Here is a 16362-nt window from a genome sequence, read left to right as displayed (position 1 = left end):
TGCTGTTTGTGCTGTTCTGGCCATCCAGCACAGATCTCCAGAACAGCCCATGTCAGAGCCCTCTCCTACACCTTGCCTACGTTCCTGTTCTTGCCATCATTGTCCCAGCTAACAATCAGAAGGGATTGCCCACAGCCACAAGGGAACGAGCCAGTGCAGGCCTTTTCCTGGTTTTCAGAATCAACAGTTCCTTACACCACTTCACTATTACACAGCATTTCCCAGAGGATGAGGACCCAGGCTACCAGATGAGCTCACCGTAGTCTGATTTCAGCTCTGCCTGTAACTCACAACAGCAGACCAGCTTCTCATCCTTGGTGCAGCAAGACTTTGAACAGCACTTATCTCTGAAGTCAGTTTAGAGCCCAGCGTATTAGAACTTCTAAAAATGATCCTCTAAATACCATTTATTGTGATAAACTACTCCTCATTAACTGATCGACCTTTTCAAAAACTTGTGAAAGAGACAGGAACGTTTTGATTGGCTCCAGTTTGCAAACAGATAATGACATTACCTGTGTGATATGCCAAAACTACATATCATATAGAGCCAAAAAAGCAAGCAAAAAAGCAAGCCAGACTGCATTTCTCTCCTAATACCACACTGGGATCTCTGGAGAGTGTGCTATGTCTAAAACCAGCCTTTATTACCAGGAGCACATTGGAAGAATTCTTTTTATTGTCCTGTATTAGAGATTCTGCTCCTCTAAAAATCACCAGAGGAGGCAGACCTGGTGTTCAGACTGCACCTGACTGTAAGGAGAGCATCCTAAACTGCATGGATCTGTTATGCTTACTAAACCTGCCTTGCTTGTCATTAGGACATGCATTGGGTACCCTGACACACAAGGTACCTCCAGCTATAAACTCGCAGCATTCCCAATTCAGGTGGCTTAACTGAGCACTGAAGATAATCAATAATAGATTATTTGCTGCTGCTGAACTGGTGATTGTCATTATTTGCTGAGTTTCCTTTTTCCCTACAGAAGTGCACACAGCTTTACACACTGTTATTTGTCAGTCTGTCTTTCTCTGCTTGAATTTCCACCCTCTCTCCTAACCACTATACCTGCCATCAGTGAATACCTAACATCTGTTATCTTTCTGATTTCTCTGCATGTAATTGGCTCTAAGCATATATTCCTTTGAAGAATCTCTCTGCCCAGCAAATGTGCACTGTGATTACTTTGTTGAGTGCTATGCCTGTCCATTATTTACAAGCTTCTATCATGCCCCAGCAGCAGGAATGCCATACATGGGATTAAAGAAAGCAACAAAGCAAGAACAAAAGCCAGGTTTCCCTGGCAGCACAATTTATATGCCTTTCTAATGCGTTGCCTTATCTGCCTCACAGAACAGTGACAGCTCCCTGTTGAAGAGAAAAATAAATTATACCTTAATTAAGCACTGTTTTTCTGCTTTTCTTGTGTCCCTGGTAAGGGAAGACTGTGCCATTCTAGCTGCATCCCTTTAGAGAAAAATGCATGCATCTTTATTTAGAGCCTTAAAAACTTGGAAATACTCCATAGGGAAAACAAGTCCCTAACATTTCTGCAGCCATGTCTCTGTCCATAATGTTGCATGGTCATTTTTTCATTGGCTCCTGGTGGGGTAAAAACCCCATGTGCCTTTTTTCCGACTTCTGTCTTGTACCCACGTCTTCTCTTACTTTCTCATGCAGCTGTAGCCTCAGCTTTTGGGATTATCCAGAGGCTTTTAATCTGAGGTGAGAGCTTGCTATAGGAATAGCAACTGAATGTCAAAGCTCAAGTTCTTTTCTCAGCTCAGCTGCTAATGCATACATTTATTTTTTTCTTACCCTACTTTTAATTCCCAACTACTTCTCCAGGAGGAAAGTTACTCTGTTTGGAGATGTTGCTTTGTGCAGGCTGCAAGAGCGTGGATAACCTGATTCAAGGAACAAGAAGAAAAGGGAACAGACATCCAGTTCTGGTCTAACTCTAAATTACTGTGTGGCTCACTACAATCACTTGGACCTTCAGATGTGTTGGATAATTCCATGACAAAAAGCAATTTGGATTTTGTGGCTAACTGTATCCTCCAAATGTAGCTTCTCTCATGGGAAAGTTTGAGAACTCTTCAGTGTCTGTAAGTAATAATCCATGCTGAGGCTTTGAACTCGCATCACAAGCTTATCTTCCCTAGACATGTAGGGTTAATTATCTGTAAAATCTCCACTCTCCTGGGAAATTTGCCCCAAATCAATACATACATTATTAGGGTGTATAATCAATAGGTATTAAGATGTTACAATCACAAAATAAACAAGAGAGTTAGGCGAAGTAGATTATGATAACAAAAGAGAATAAATGGAAGGCTTACCCTTATGCTGGGCTCACCCACAGAACACCAGAAGGAGGGATCTCCAGACAAGATCCTTCCCCACCGGCAATCAGCTCTTCAATAGGTCTAGGAGAGGTGCAGCCAGGCTCCACCCCTTCCGGCAGCACAGGTGAATTGCCTTCAGCTGTGCTCCCATGGCGGACTCATGGCTCACCTCAGGTGATCCATCAGAGGTTCAGGCCGTGACTCAGCAGTTCCCATACATAGGGATTCCACAAACTGCCTTGACCTACCTAGTATTTTCATAAGCAGAGGCAGTGTACTACATGAAACAGAAATTTGTGTATCTGTGTGCCGTGTTCTGGTGCACAGTGCACCTCTTACCAGTATGTCTCATGCACTTGGACAGAGGTTTGGACTGAGAACTGCCTGCATAATGACTAATGTAACTAGAATTCAATCTTGATTTTTCCCTCTACACATCATGGTACAAAAAAGAAAACATTAAGTCTGGACTGCTAACAGCTAGGTTGAAGTGTTAGACCACATCACAGTAACAAACAGTCAACAAGGCTAAATGTCCCCTCTCATAGCCTATTCCCAGCTTTCCCTATACTGCTGTAGTAAGCAAAGCCTGTTTGTTTTTCTAGCACAAGCTGACCTTCTGTGCAGTCAATATCTAAAACACATTGTCTGAGAAGAGGGAGTTCACAATATTGGATTATGCAATTATATGAGAGCACCCAAGCGTTTTGCAATGCAGACTGCATCCAGTCCTGCTGACTAGTTGTGATTTTCAAATACATTGGAACTGGCACGTCTTGAAATGTGAATTCTTTGCAGATGGCTGTAACTGCTGTAGGCAAAACTCCACTATGATATTCTAAACAGTTCCCTATTGTGTGGCTCTGGAGCATGTGAGACAGGGAAAGATGTGAGCAGAAAGACATTTGCAGCTCCAGTTCTGTTGTTTTTCAGATGGGCCAAGGCAGGTAAGTGGAGCTGGGAATACTTCTGTAGCAACCTTTCTGCCTGTGAAACTTCCCGTTTGAAGGGTCCAAGAGGGGTCAGGATGTAGAAGAAATACAGAGAGTAACAATTTGCTAGCTGCTATTTTGAAGACATCTAGAAGAGCCAGGTGCTGAAACTCCACAGAAGTATAGCTTTGTAACAGAACTATAGAATGGAAAAGGACCAGATGAGTTCTTTCATAGCTTGAACATATACATAAAATTACTAGCAAGTGTAATATCCTGATTATCCTTACGGAAGCATTTGTATCCTTGTGATTTTGATATTTCAGATTTCCCATTTTAGATGTGAATTGTTCAGGGCAAATTACATTTGAGGGGGGAGCATTTTTTGTTTTCATGTTTGGTAAAATATACCATATATTACCAAACTGAGCTGTTGAATTTGGAGGAGTTTGCAAATCTCAGAGATGGCACAGAACTACAGAACTTGCAGACTGTGACCACAATCCCATCAAAAAAAACCCCACATTCAGACCCAGTACTTCAAGCTCTGAATTGATTTAGCTCGGTGAATGTTTGGACTAACTCCACTAAACCAAGGGAACTGTTTTTATTGCACCATTGTAATTGGCAAAATCTGACCTACTGAAAGGGATTCTGGGAAGCAAGGGTATTGATCAAATCTTTTCATCCTTGTAATTGAAATCTTAAGTGCTCTATGTAGCTTAAATTTAGATATTAGAGAGAGGAAACATTGTCTTCTCTACTCCATGAGGAAGCTAGCAGATTGGATGATTTGCCCAGAGCTATACTTTCTGAAAGATCTAAGAACTGAACTAGACTGCCCCAGTCTCAGTGTCTCAACCACAGGTCATTGTTCCCTTTGAAATGGTTTCTGAAATCATTATTATACTGACTGGAAGCCAAACTACTGGAAACACATTCTGCCAGTGAACCACAGGCTATGGCTGGGGACTCTTTCCTCACGCTGCCTAAAAAGTTTCACAATATAGCCCTTAGTTTTTCATGGCACTAGAAACATATTCTGGCTCGAAGAACAGATAGATTTACCAAGATAAATCTTGCCTTTGAAAGTAGTTTTCAATTTTTATTGAACAGGACTTTCCCATGGGAAAGAAACACAGTGTGCTGCTTCATGCCAACATTCCCTTTCCCTGTAACTACAAGTTTATTAATAGGGAAGAGGGGAGTTCATCTGAGCAAAAAATAAACAGAAGTTGTATCAAATGGTGGAAACATGAGCACCTGAGATGTCAGATACCATGCTAATCCATCGGTTCTTTAGTCTGGGTAGCTGACCTATTTGCTTTCTTGTGCTCTGCTCTGCCAATTTCCCCTCTTAGCTAAAAGTGCTATGCTTTGAGCTACTCCAGTTTTGTTGGTAAATTATATAGGATGAGGTCTGCTGCAAATCTGTTGCATTAATGTAATACAAATGACCAGAAACTGCAAAAGCTGTCAACTCAGAGTCTCCTGTGGAGTGTTTGGAAATATATTGGCTGTAAAAAGAATTGAAATTAAAAGCAAGGAAGGAAGGAGGACTGGCATGCAGATGGCTTTTGTAGGGCTGGTGTCATTCAACTACAGCCAGAAAAAAAATTCCTCTCTGCTTTTTTAGATAACTTTGCAAAGAGGATGTGTTAGTATTATTTCCTGACACTGGGGGGCCGCTATCAGTGCTGTGACACTGAGAGGCTGCTATCAGTGATGAGAGACTGCATCCCAGAGAGGAAAGGGCCGTGTAAACCAGTTGTCATTCCCAGCTACACACAGATCTTAGTTTCTGAATAACTCCATGATGATCAAACTAAAACTAAGACCATAACTTCATTGCCTCTTTCCTTCTGATGACTGTATCCAAGCTACTGTAGGATCTACCACATGTGAGATGCAGAAAAGCTTTGTTTTCTTAACTATTTTCTGTGTTTTTTATTTTTGTTGTTGTTTCTTATAAATTTACAAATTTTTGCATTCACAGAGATTTATTTCTCCCATCACTATGCTCAAAGAATACAGTGACACCAATTTTAGGACCTGCCATTAGAATTCCTGCCTTCCCAGACAAACAGGTCATTTAGCCTCACGGCACCTGCTCTGAACTGGATCATAAGCTAACTAAAGTCAAGGGGAGTTTACCTCTGCTCTAAATTAGATCTACACAGCTAACTTGCAGACACACTGAAAAGATCAATGCAACAAGTAAGAATTAAGTGTTAGCTTTTTCAACTTGCTCTTTTGTCTTAATGAAAACAACCAGTCTGTGGTGCAGAGTGATCATTCCAGTGACAAAAGCTGGGCTTCTGCTGCCCTTCTTCCTGTAATGGAGAGACTACCCAGAATGTTAAAATCAAAGAATCATGGAATCAATAAGGTTGGAAAGTGCTTAACCTCTCACTTAGCAAAACACTTTACCCTGGGCTGATAAACGTTTGGCTTCGAGTGAGCACCTTAAAGTGTGCTTAGGCAAAGCCTGTGCAATAGCAATTAAAATCAAGTACTAACATGACTTCAGAGTAAATGCTTCTGTCATATGACTGCTATGGCACTGAAATATGGACTTAAAATCAGTGCTGTACCTGTCTTACATCTTGAAGAAAAACGCTTCCCAGCTCTGGGATCTCTGCCCCTATTGTGACCAGTGTTGGGGCCTCCTCAGGAGGTATTCCCCATCAGAAAACAATGGGGACTTTTTCCTTGTGAACTGCAGAAGCAGGCAGTAGCTGATTATTTCTCAGTTGAATTAATTCTTTAGTTTTGCAGTGAGAACAAAGGCAAACAAACTTGTGAGCTGCTGGATCAGGAAAAACTAAGCTCAGATATGAGAGAAAGTGGCAGGGGTTTATTTTGATCCTTCCTGGACATTCATCTGCCATGAATGCAAACAGTTTCCCATTTGATGCTGTGAGGTGAGAGACAGAATCTTCAAAATTTTGGCTCAGATCCTGCTAACATTTACGTTCTGCTTATCCTGATTCTGGGGCAAACCTTTTCCAGAGACATTGTTACTGTGTAAGCTGATGAGCGTGATGCAGACTGAAGAAGAGTTGGCAGAAAATTGAAAGACGGAATTCAAATGCTGACAAGCACTACCCAGGACCTTTTTCTCTCTAGAAGTTATTAGCAAGATTGGAGCTCGTGTTTGTGCAGAGCTGGGACAGCAGAGCCCCACCACTAGCATTACTGACAGAACTGGGCTTTCTAGCGCTTCCTGTCTAAAGAAATTTTTTTGCCAGCCACCCCAGGTAACTGAATAAACTGTATCAGCAGGCTACAGCCTTCTCTGCTGGGAAGACAGGAGAACAGGACAGCAGCGAGACTGCAGTGCAAGTGCAGTGTGCCCACACATAGAATGCGGCTAGGGAATAAAAGCTTGACCACCACAAAACAAGTCTGTTCAGAGCTGGATTTTTCAGTCGCTTTGTTATGTAGGTGCCCTGATTCAGCTGGACACAGAAGTGTACCTCCAAGCCTGACTTTATCAGGACAACTTCTGTTTAAAGGTGTTGGCTGAGTCGGGGCCAATAACAGGAGCCATCACTAACACCGTACCTTTCAGTTTTACAGCCCAGGGTTTCAGATTGTCCACACCTTACTCACTCTGCCTTCCTAAAATGTTTCATGCACTGGAGCAAGACCACAAAGTACTTATAAGCCATGCGTATAACTGATTAACACGGCTCATATCTGTTGCAGGAAGAAGATGCATGAGACACCCAGGTTAGCAAAAGAATTGGCACAAAGGCTTTTTGGCACAAAAAAAAAAGCTAGGGATCAAAATTTAGCTTTCTAAGTATATGGTTTTAAATTACCTCTATTTGTATGAACTGCTCTGTTATATGAGACTCTATTGCTATCATGATTAAATCTTTAAGAAAATCACACCTGATAATTACAGGACCAGAACGGAGAACATTTATACTGTGGTGTGCTTTAATATAAGAAACTCAAATCAAACATACATGTAAAAAAATATGCCTACTGGACTTTATGAAGAGTGTTACTGTGCATAAGCAGAATGCAGAATATATGTTTCTCTATTTTCTGTAGCATCATCAGAAAAATATGTATCTGCATGTACACTGTGCTAGTTGGGTGGGGACTGTTTGCTGGTTGAAAAGTTAAGCATATGCATGTAGCTTTGGGTCTTTACACTCACCCAAATGTTTTCATTTAAAGGAAGTTTTGCACAGTCTTGCATAGAAAATTTAGCTTAGTTTAGCTTACTACTTTTTGAACTCATGCTAATGTATGCTGTTTGCTGGTTAATCTGTGGATGCACTAAGTAGCTTAAATACTGTATGACTATAATCCAAAGCCCAAACTGTATGTGGAGTTCTAACAGGGATTTGGCTGGTATATGCTCTTAAAGATGACTTTAAAAAGAAAAAGAAATATATATATAACTGTTTGTTTACTGAGAATGTATACAGAAACGGTCTAAAGGGATTTTAAGGATGTGTTTTTTCACTTCTCCTCACAAACTCCCATTTGACCAAAATTGTTTATTATACATAAGCATTCCACCAGGTGAAGAATCCTAGTTCAAATGTTTAGTGCCTGCACCCTAATGGGAACAGAGTATCATTCCATGAATATGAACAGCACCTTACCAGCTTCTCTTCGTGCTGGCACAGGCAAGACAACCAATAGTTTGCAACTCCCAAGGGCTCACAGATTAAGACACAAAACTCCTTCACATGAAGCATTTTGCCAACAGATCAACATAAAATAAAGCAAGAAGTTGTTTTCATTCTAGTTTAGATGGCAGTTTCTTCATTCTGCTTTTATTTTCATTTTAGTCTCACCCATCCCCACTCTCTAGGCTTTCTTTCTTTCTTTCTTTCTTTCTTTTTTTTTTAAGGTATGGTCCAATTGATGCTTTTTGCATCGTTTCTGTGTGACCTTCAGTATTTTCCTCTTACACTCAAACCTCAGTCCATCATCTACCTTGAGACCTGACCCAGTTGTATACAGCATCGTGCACAGAACCTTTGCTCCCCAGTGACAATCACTGGCTTGAACAGAGCCCCGCACGCAGTTTGTATTGCAGCTCTGGGTCTCTGGCTACCAGTCTGTTGTGCAGAAGGAAAGGAAGGGGTTACTTTTTTTAGCTAGTTCTGAAAAATAGGGTGTGAGACAAATTAAACTGAGAAAGAAAAAGAATGTAGTGGCTTAGGACACAACACTTTCTATAGATCACTGTCTTCTCCCTTCAAAATTCCGCTTGGTCTTTAACATATATTACAGCTATCATGTTGTTATATATAATTCTGAATTAGAATATTCAAGGAACGCCATAAAATCTGCTGCAGCAGAAACTAGGTCTCTCTCTGTAAATATTTTTCTCTACTAAACAACTTAGCATTACAATAATCCTTGTGAACAAAGAAAAAATGCCAGACCCTAATCAGCACGCAGCAGGGGTAGGTCATGAACACATTTATCTTTCTTCTCAAAAGCCTCCCCTGGATAAAGGAAATGCCCTAATACTCAAGGCATCTTGGACACCAGATGGCTGATTATTAGACATTTTACGAAGAGGAAGGAAGTAAAGAGAAACAGCTTGAATTTTCATGGTACTGTAGGGACAGTGAAAAAGAAGGCAGAATGAGAACTTCATCCAAAACTCACTGACAGGGAAGACCCTGATTCAAAGGGTTTTGAATAGGAAGGAACGAAAGATCTTGTTTGCTTTTCTTTCTGCAGGCTAATTCTCAATTCTTCAAGAGCTAGAATGATTGATTTGTGAGTATGTTTCCACTGTAGTGATGATAGTGATGATAGTTGAGCCATTTTTTTTGCAGAAGAAAGGTCTGAGTTTTTAAATATTCCCAACAATGTTGTAGGCTTTCTTGAGACTATCTGCAGGTTTTTCATAGGCCTCTTTCTCAGGCCTCTGAGAGCCTGACTCAGTGAGCAGGAGCTTGTGGTAAGGCCAAGAGGAATACCAATATATGCAGGCATTGCTTGCAGAATTCTACCTCCTATGTAAGAATTCTATAGGAATACCAATTGGATGCATTTGGACTCATCCTCTCTTAATACAAGCTGACCCAATCTGTTTTACACTGGCTGAACTAACTAATGCTGTACCTTCAGCTATCTAGACAGCTCTACAGGTTACAGCAAGTAAAACATACTCTAATCATAGATATTTACTGGAATATTTATATATGTATATGTATAATTTATGCCAGAATAGTTATTTTCACCTACCTGGACTTTCAGAAAGCCAACTCCTTCCATGTCTATCTACTACATGGTTCTAGCAACCCTTCTAAAGCAAAGATGTTAATCTTTTCAGGCTCTTCCCAAAGCTTTCTACTTAAGAGCTACAAGACACATGTGCAAGAATGCTTAGGGCAACGAAACTTCACGGGTATTTTACAAGTGAAGGATGGCAGCAGCTCCTCCAAGGTCACAGCATGTGCTGTGGAAGGACATGGCTGCCTCAGGTGTGCAGATGAATCTTGAGAACGCGGATGTGGGAGCCAGTGGTCTCTGTGGTCCTGCCCCTCCCATGGAAAGGGATGTGGATTATCCAGCCAGCCCTGCTGATGCCAGCACAGCCTTCTTGTTAGGTATGTGATGAGAGACATAATGAATTGTTTGAGCAGTGAATGTGGTCACCCCATTTCTGGGGCACTGCACATGTAGATGTGGAAGCAGAGCTGCAGAACTGGAAGCAAGGCCTCCCATGAACAGTGCAAGAACTGATGGTAAAATCTCTCCACAAAGAACAAGCTGCATCAGGAAAAAGCTGGGGTTTTTTTGTTGTTTTTTTTTTTTTTTCCTTTTGTCATTAAAACTGGCAGAGAGAAGAGTTTTGCTGGCAAAAGAAAGCCATATAGAGGTGTGAGGAGTTTCTATTCATTATGCTAATCAACATAACTACACTGCCAAAACACTGAAGTGCTGTACAGGCCTTAGGGTGTGCAAAAGCAGAACCTGGACTCACTCACTTCTGTGGCCATCTAATATCAAACAAATCCATGAGCACAGACTGCAATGCGAATAGATGACTGATCTGTCAAACTTCCTTTGCTTTTTTAAAATAAGAAGAACAAAGGGCTTGGGGGAATGGAGTCATGTGGAGTAACAACTCTGAAAATTACCATGGGCTTTGGAACATTTCCTCAAAGGTGTAAGAGAGGCTGTTGTGATGCAGCTCTGTAATACACTAATGACAGAGGTACCGGCAAAATCAATTAAAACTTTTAGCTGTGGTTGCAACTCAGGGGCTGTAATCTCCTTATGCAATACACTTCACAGCCTAGTAGAACACGAGCCTGTTTTTTGCACCACAGTATATTCCTCCTCCCTTGCCATATTATGGGTTGTTGGGCTTTCTTTCTTTCTTATTTTTATTTTTACTCTCATAATATTTAACCAAATAAGCTTGTTATTCTGCCACAGATAAAACAAACATAAGGAAGCTCCTTGCAGGGATGGGTATGCCTGTCCTAGGGGAGGAGCAGCAGCTTATCTGCCCCAGGATTTTGTGAGGTAATCCTGCTTCGTCATTTTTGATTACCCATGCATTGTTTTGTTGACCAAAGATTTGTCTTTTTGCCTTACACACATATATAATGCCAATATATAAATTGCACAACGGGGTTATGGCAGCACGAGCCAATCTTTGGTATGTTTATCCATGCAGAGACATAAGCCTCTGTCTTTAGAGGCGAGTGTTTCCTCTCCTTGTTAGACCTATGAATATCTCTCACCAACGAAGTTTGTCAGTTTTCACTGCTGGCAAGTGTGCTGCTATAACAAACCCTGCAGACTGGCAAGCCTCCAAGTGGGGCGGGAGCTAAATCCTCCCTGCTATCATTAGTTAGTATTTACGTTATGGCAGAGCATAGAGGCTTCTAGCTGTGATTCAGGCGTTGCTGTGCAAGGAGACAGTAAAAGACACTTCCTGCCCCAAGCAGTTTATAGTCTAAACAGAAGAGCCTGGTGATAAATAGCAGAGAAAAGGCAGTACTTTTGCAACATGGAAAAGCCTGCAAAACACGAGATGTTTCTAAAAATAAATATTAAGTCTTTGTATTTGTTTTATAGAATACTAACATTTGTAATTTCAAGCCTTCTTAGTCCTTAAAGCTAGACAGTTTTTACTTATTCTAACAGCTACAGTTCTTGCTTACTCACACGACTCCAGGAGGCAAGGTCTTTTCAGATGAACACATCATGTCGATGATCTTCCTTCCAGTCCTGTGTCAAAGTTCCCTGCTGCTGACCTGTCCAGAGAAAACAATGACTGCAGCTACACAGCCAGATTCTCATGTTCTCTATTCGTGGAGCAAGAATTGTTTCTCTTATCTCGACCAAGTACAACAGCTTTCTCCCACTAAAGCAATTGATTTTTAAGAATAGCAGTAAAGTTTAATTTTCACATCCTCCATTATTCTCAGTGCACATTTCAGTTTCCCATTTATTTCATGTATCCGTGGTCCCACTGGTAAATACTGCTGTCAAACCTGTGGATTCACTGTTTCATCCCTCACTTTTGACCTTGCCATTTTAAGTGGCAGAAGACTGCTATAAATTCTTGGTTTCTCTGATGACCAGTGATATAAAAGAAGGGAGAAAAGATGTAGACAGAAAGAAGTGGGTGTTTTGCTTGATCCAACTTGGCCCTTAGTTGTAAATTATTGCACTACGCTTAGCAAACAGGCAGCTGAGCAGGAAAAAATCTGTGGGAGAAATAAACTTCTACGCTATGCATTTTCTTGAAGGTGTAGAGGCAAATGTCAAATTCATATGCATTGTTTGGTTCTGCTGTAGGCAATGGAGATGTTTATACTGAGGAAAATGATTAGAATATATCCCATGAACCTCACCTCGCCATCTTCACTCTTTCTGCATATTCTGAAAAGACTACCTAACAGCATGTCTAAAAATAGGACTGAACTTTCTTAATTTCATAGCAGACAAGCATGCAGGAATTACTGTGTATTATTGCACTGCACTGCAAAGAGAAAGGAATACTCATACTGTCTGTGTAGGAGGAAGTCTCTGAGGGGAAAATCATCAATAATAAAGGCCTCTTTTATTTGAATCACCTAACATTTCAGCTCTTCAAATCCTAACTCTGAATTTTCTTAAAACAGGTTTCTATTATCTGTGTTAAACACATCAAACTGAGTAATTCAGTCTCATCATCTAAATTCAGTGTTGTGATAGCAGATTGTAATTGGGACAAGTTACCTAAAGAGGTAATAGAAGGCTTGATAAAAGCAGTATGTGAAATGTGTGTTTAAGGAATTACATAAAGGCCTTAAAACATACATGTGAACATATGTGAGAACAGTATAAAATGGTGCTCTGTCATAGCTGGTTTTGTGGGGCTGGAATAAGGGACACACTTATTGTGAAATCCTGCCAGCCTTGACCATGAAATCTCAAACATTACACTGCCTCCTCACCTCTGTGTTCACAAAAATCTGCTCCTGGTATCTCAGGTATCTCAGCATCACATCTGCTCAGCGCTCACCCTGTATGAAGGCTGGCTGCAGCTTGGCACGAAACCCCAGCTTGTGGTCCTCTGCTAAGGCACCTTTGGGGCTCACCTCAGCAGAAGAGGTTCCCATGGATTAGTGTGAGCATCTTTATGTCTGTTTTTCCTGCCTAGCTGTGGGAGTCAAAGCAGCTAGCCTGGAAGAGAGCAGCGCGCTCTTCTTCCACAGAAGAGCACTCAGACATTCTCCATTTCTGCAAAGGTGACAGCCTCATGAACATGCAAGCCACTGAGCAGTGCTGAGCAGGGACAAGAATTCATGGCAAGGACTGTTTAGTCAGCACATTTTTCCATGCAGGCCTGGAGGGCAGTCTTGTGCACTGGAACTGGAGTGCTGCCTACTTACTGTAGCCAGTTCAGGAGCCCAGCACTCACAACACAGTACATCAACATTCAGAGAGAATGCCAAATATCTTGTCATGCATAGCCCATAATTTTCCTGGTTTGCTTTCTTATGCAATAAACCTGGTTTGTTGTCTTCTAGCAAATGGATATTCTCAGGCAAGTATACAAAGAATGTTTATGATAATAATACCCCTGTTAATAACATTGCTAAGATCCAGACACTTGTAATTCAAGACTACAGTCTGTCACACTTCTACAAACCACAATTTCCATTGCTAAACTTTCAGCGCTCCTAAGAGGAGGGATGTAAAGACTTTTTCATTAGGTTGGAATGATGGAGGTAATAAAGTAAGTGACTTTTCCAAAACCAGAGGACATATCACATGGCAAACGAAACCCTAATCCAGCAAAGCCCTTTGTGTGGATGAAACTTACAGCATGTGAAGAATAATGAAATCAAATACTCGGCTTGACCCACCTTCTTAAGAATAATCACCAAACAGAGTACGTCACACTATTTGATGCAAGGACAACCAAACTAACGCGTAGACCAGTATTCATCTAATCATGAGAAAAACAGCTGTGTCGACTGATTTGCCCTGCTCCGCTATCTCATGTCCTATATCCACAGATCCTCCCCCCTTTTTTTAGTTTGCATAAAACTTTCTTCTGTATTGCCACACGTAGCTCAGACATCATTCTGGTTTTTTAAACCTGTTGTCAATCTGATCCATTGAAAGAGGCTATCTCCTATCAGCAGAGCACAACTACATTGTCCTTCTGCATCCGTCACATCAGATGAACAGCCCTCATTGTGCAGGCAGCTGGGCGGGTCAGCTCTGCAGGGATGTGTCCCACGCTACTGCAATGCACACAGCTCTGGGTGAGCCCAACAGACAGCACTTGCAGCCACTGCACCTGCTGTGCAGCTACCTGTGCCACTTTTCTAGAATTTCCACTGTGAAAGATGAGCCCATGGTGGTTTCACAAGGCCATTTTGTCTTATTCACGATATCAATAAATCCGTATCACATTTAAGTGTTTATAAGTTGTTTTTAATAACACCCACCTCATGTGCCTGGCCTTTACTATGCAGACACATATGTCAAAGAACACACATATCTGACGGATTGACAGAACATCTGGAAAACCCTATTTTAGGAAAACGCTCTATGGCCTTGGCGAGGGACTTGCTTAAGGCCAGCACGTGGTCTGTATCCGCACACCAGCACAGAACCACGACAGGGCCGCTGAACTCTGCAACTCCTCAACCTGAGGAGCAGGGCTCCAGCGCCTCCAGCTTCACCATGGCCACGGCCAACCCACCTGGAATCACCAAGGGGCTTTTGTGGGACGTTGGTGAAAACCTACAGCACTGTTTGTACGCTGTCTTTAAGCTCTGTTTTGGTTCTAGTGACATTTGGCATCCGCAGACGCAAGGACTCGGCCGGACCCGCTCCGCAGCGGGGCAACGCACCATCAGCCCCGGCCCACGCATCCCACAGGGCGGACCGGGCCGGGCCCGGCGTCACTCCTCTCCCCATCTCTCGGTGTGCCAACGGCCGGGCTCATCCGGGGCGAGGCCCGAGTCCCGACGTACCTGCTGGGCCCGGGGGACTGTAAAGTGGGCTGAAGGCAGCAAGAGGCTGAGGCGGGAACCGCTGAGGCTGACAGGGGGACGCCGAGGTGGGCGCTGAGGCGGGAGCCGCTGCTGCTCCCGCTCAGGAACGCTGAGGCGGAGCGGCCGCCCGCGCCCCCTCGCGGAGCCGCTGCCATCTGCGCGGGACGAGCGCTCCGCGGCGCGGCTCGGCGCGCTGCGTGCTGATACGCGGTAACTGCCCGGAGAGGAGAGGAGAGGCGGGGCGGGGCGAGCCGCCTCCTGCCCTCTCTCCCTCCCTCCTTCCTTCCCTGCCCGCCGCTCCCCCCGCCGTCGCCGCCGCCTCTCCTCCCCGGCCTCCCTGATGCCGAGGAATGGATAGAGCGGCTGCCCTGCGAGCCGCCGGCATGCTGGAGAGGAAGGAGCGGGGCGGCGAGGCGGCGGGGCCGGCCGTGCGGAGCACCGTGCAGCAGTGCGGGCTGCTCCAGGACCTCATCGACATCTCGCTGTCCAACCTGCGCGGGCTCCGCACCAAGTGCGCCGCGTCCAACGACCTGACCCAGCAGGAGATCCGCACCCTGGAGGTACGGGCCAGGGAAGCCCCGGCGCCGGGATGCGCCGGTCCAGGGGCCGGGCCCTGTCGCCAGCGCCGGGAGCTGGCGCTCTTTCAGGGTACCGGGCCGTGGGGAGGAGAGGGGAGGGGGAGGGAGAAGCCCTTCCTTTCTGCCCGGGCGTAGAGGGGAGCGAGGCGACGCGGAAGGGAAGCAGGAAGGGGGATCGGCCGCCTCTCCGCGCAAGCTGCGGGGCCTCGCCGTCCTGTCGCGGTCCCGTCGGGCCACCGGCAGCGAGGCATCCCGCCGGCCCAGCGCTGCGCCGGTGCCCGCGGCGAGGGAAGGCGCGCCGGGCCGGACAGGTGCGGGAGCCGCGGGCAGGCCGCGATGAGCCCCCGCCCCTCCGCGCTGCTGCCGCCCGGCTGCCGGCCTGTGGCGGACTGCGCGCCCAGAGTGGCAGGTGCGGGGCGAGGCGGGGACCGGAGGTGCTTTCGGAGTGCCTGGCTGAGCCGAGGCGCCGCGTGCCTTGTCCCAGGATGCTGGACGCGCAGATGTTTCCCGCGGGTCTCTGGTGTTTGTTTCTGGTGGCTCCTGCTCTGTCCTTCCAGGCCTGTCTCTCTGTCCCTGGCTCGGTTTCGCTGATCTAATCCGATCCTCCTTTCCGCTCCGTTGGTGTGGCTGACGGCGGCGTTGCGGTCCACGTTGGAGAGATGCTCCGCTGTTCAGAGGCGTTAAGCAGAATCCTTTATGCAGAGAACGTGTGCTTTTTTGATGCTTTCAAACACGATCTGACTGTATGCATGAGTGTTTGGAAAGGAATTCGGAGTTGTTCCGTTTGTTTGACCTTAAATACTGAATAGTGCTTCCCTTTGCCTTATGTGCAGGTAATGCTGCTCTGAGCAGAGTACACAGTTCCCACCTATCTCCTGCTTGGTCAGAAGTGGAGGCCAGTGCTCCTTTTCCCTAGCCCAATTCTGCGGGCTGCAGAGCTGGAGCATCAAGCTCAGAGAAGGAAAATCCTTGTAATAGTGAACCTAGAACAAACAT

The 16362-nt window shown here is 44.4% G+C and overlaps 1 protein-coding gene and 1 long non-coding RNA gene across 7 annotated transcripts in view; one reads left to right on the top strand and one right to left on the bottom strand.

Moving 5' to 3' along the window:
* LOC122166590 overlaps window positions 1–16362 on the bottom strand; it is a 36802-nt gene that overhangs the window by 15645 nt on the left and 4795 nt on the right. The window contains exons 1-2 of one of the 2 annotated variants that reach the window (XR_006170837.1): window positions 14768–14853; window positions 11454–11542 (exon numbers count right to left, since the gene is read on the bottom strand). This is a non-coding gene — a long non-coding RNA (uncharacterized LOC122166590). Of the gene's footprint in view, window positions 1–11453; window positions 11543–14767; window positions 14854–16362 lie in introns of those variants that run through there. The other variant, XR_006170836.1, reaches the window with a different exon arrangement.
* The window catches only part of KSR1 (kinase suppressor of ras 1), a 67911-nt gene continuing 66637 nt past the window's right edge, over window positions 15089–16362 (top strand). For 3 of the 5 annotated variants that reach the window (XM_042830442.1, XM_042830441.1, XM_042830444.1), the window contains exon 1: window positions 15090–15348. In XM_042830442.1, the coding sequence (XP_042686376.1) occupies window positions 15139–15348 (210 nt within the window). In that variant the 5' untranslated portion in view covers window positions 15090–15138. Of the gene's footprint in view, window positions 15349–16362 lie in introns of all 5 variants that reach the window. The other 2 variants (XM_042830443.1, XM_042830445.1) reach the window with 1 other exon arrangement.

The sequence above is a fragment of the Centrocercus urophasianus genome, unplaced genomic scaffold (genome assembly GCF_019232065.1).
Source record: "Centrocercus urophasianus isolate 14NV4802_14NV808 unplaced genomic scaffold, USGS_Curo_1.0 seq_33, whole genome shotgun sequence".
Taxonomy (NCBI): Eukaryota; Metazoa; Chordata; class Aves; order Galliformes; family Phasianidae; genus Centrocercus; species Centrocercus urophasianus.
The sequence above is the reverse complement of the archived record's forward strand: the minus strand, read 5'-3'. Positions and strand labels throughout refer to the sequence as shown.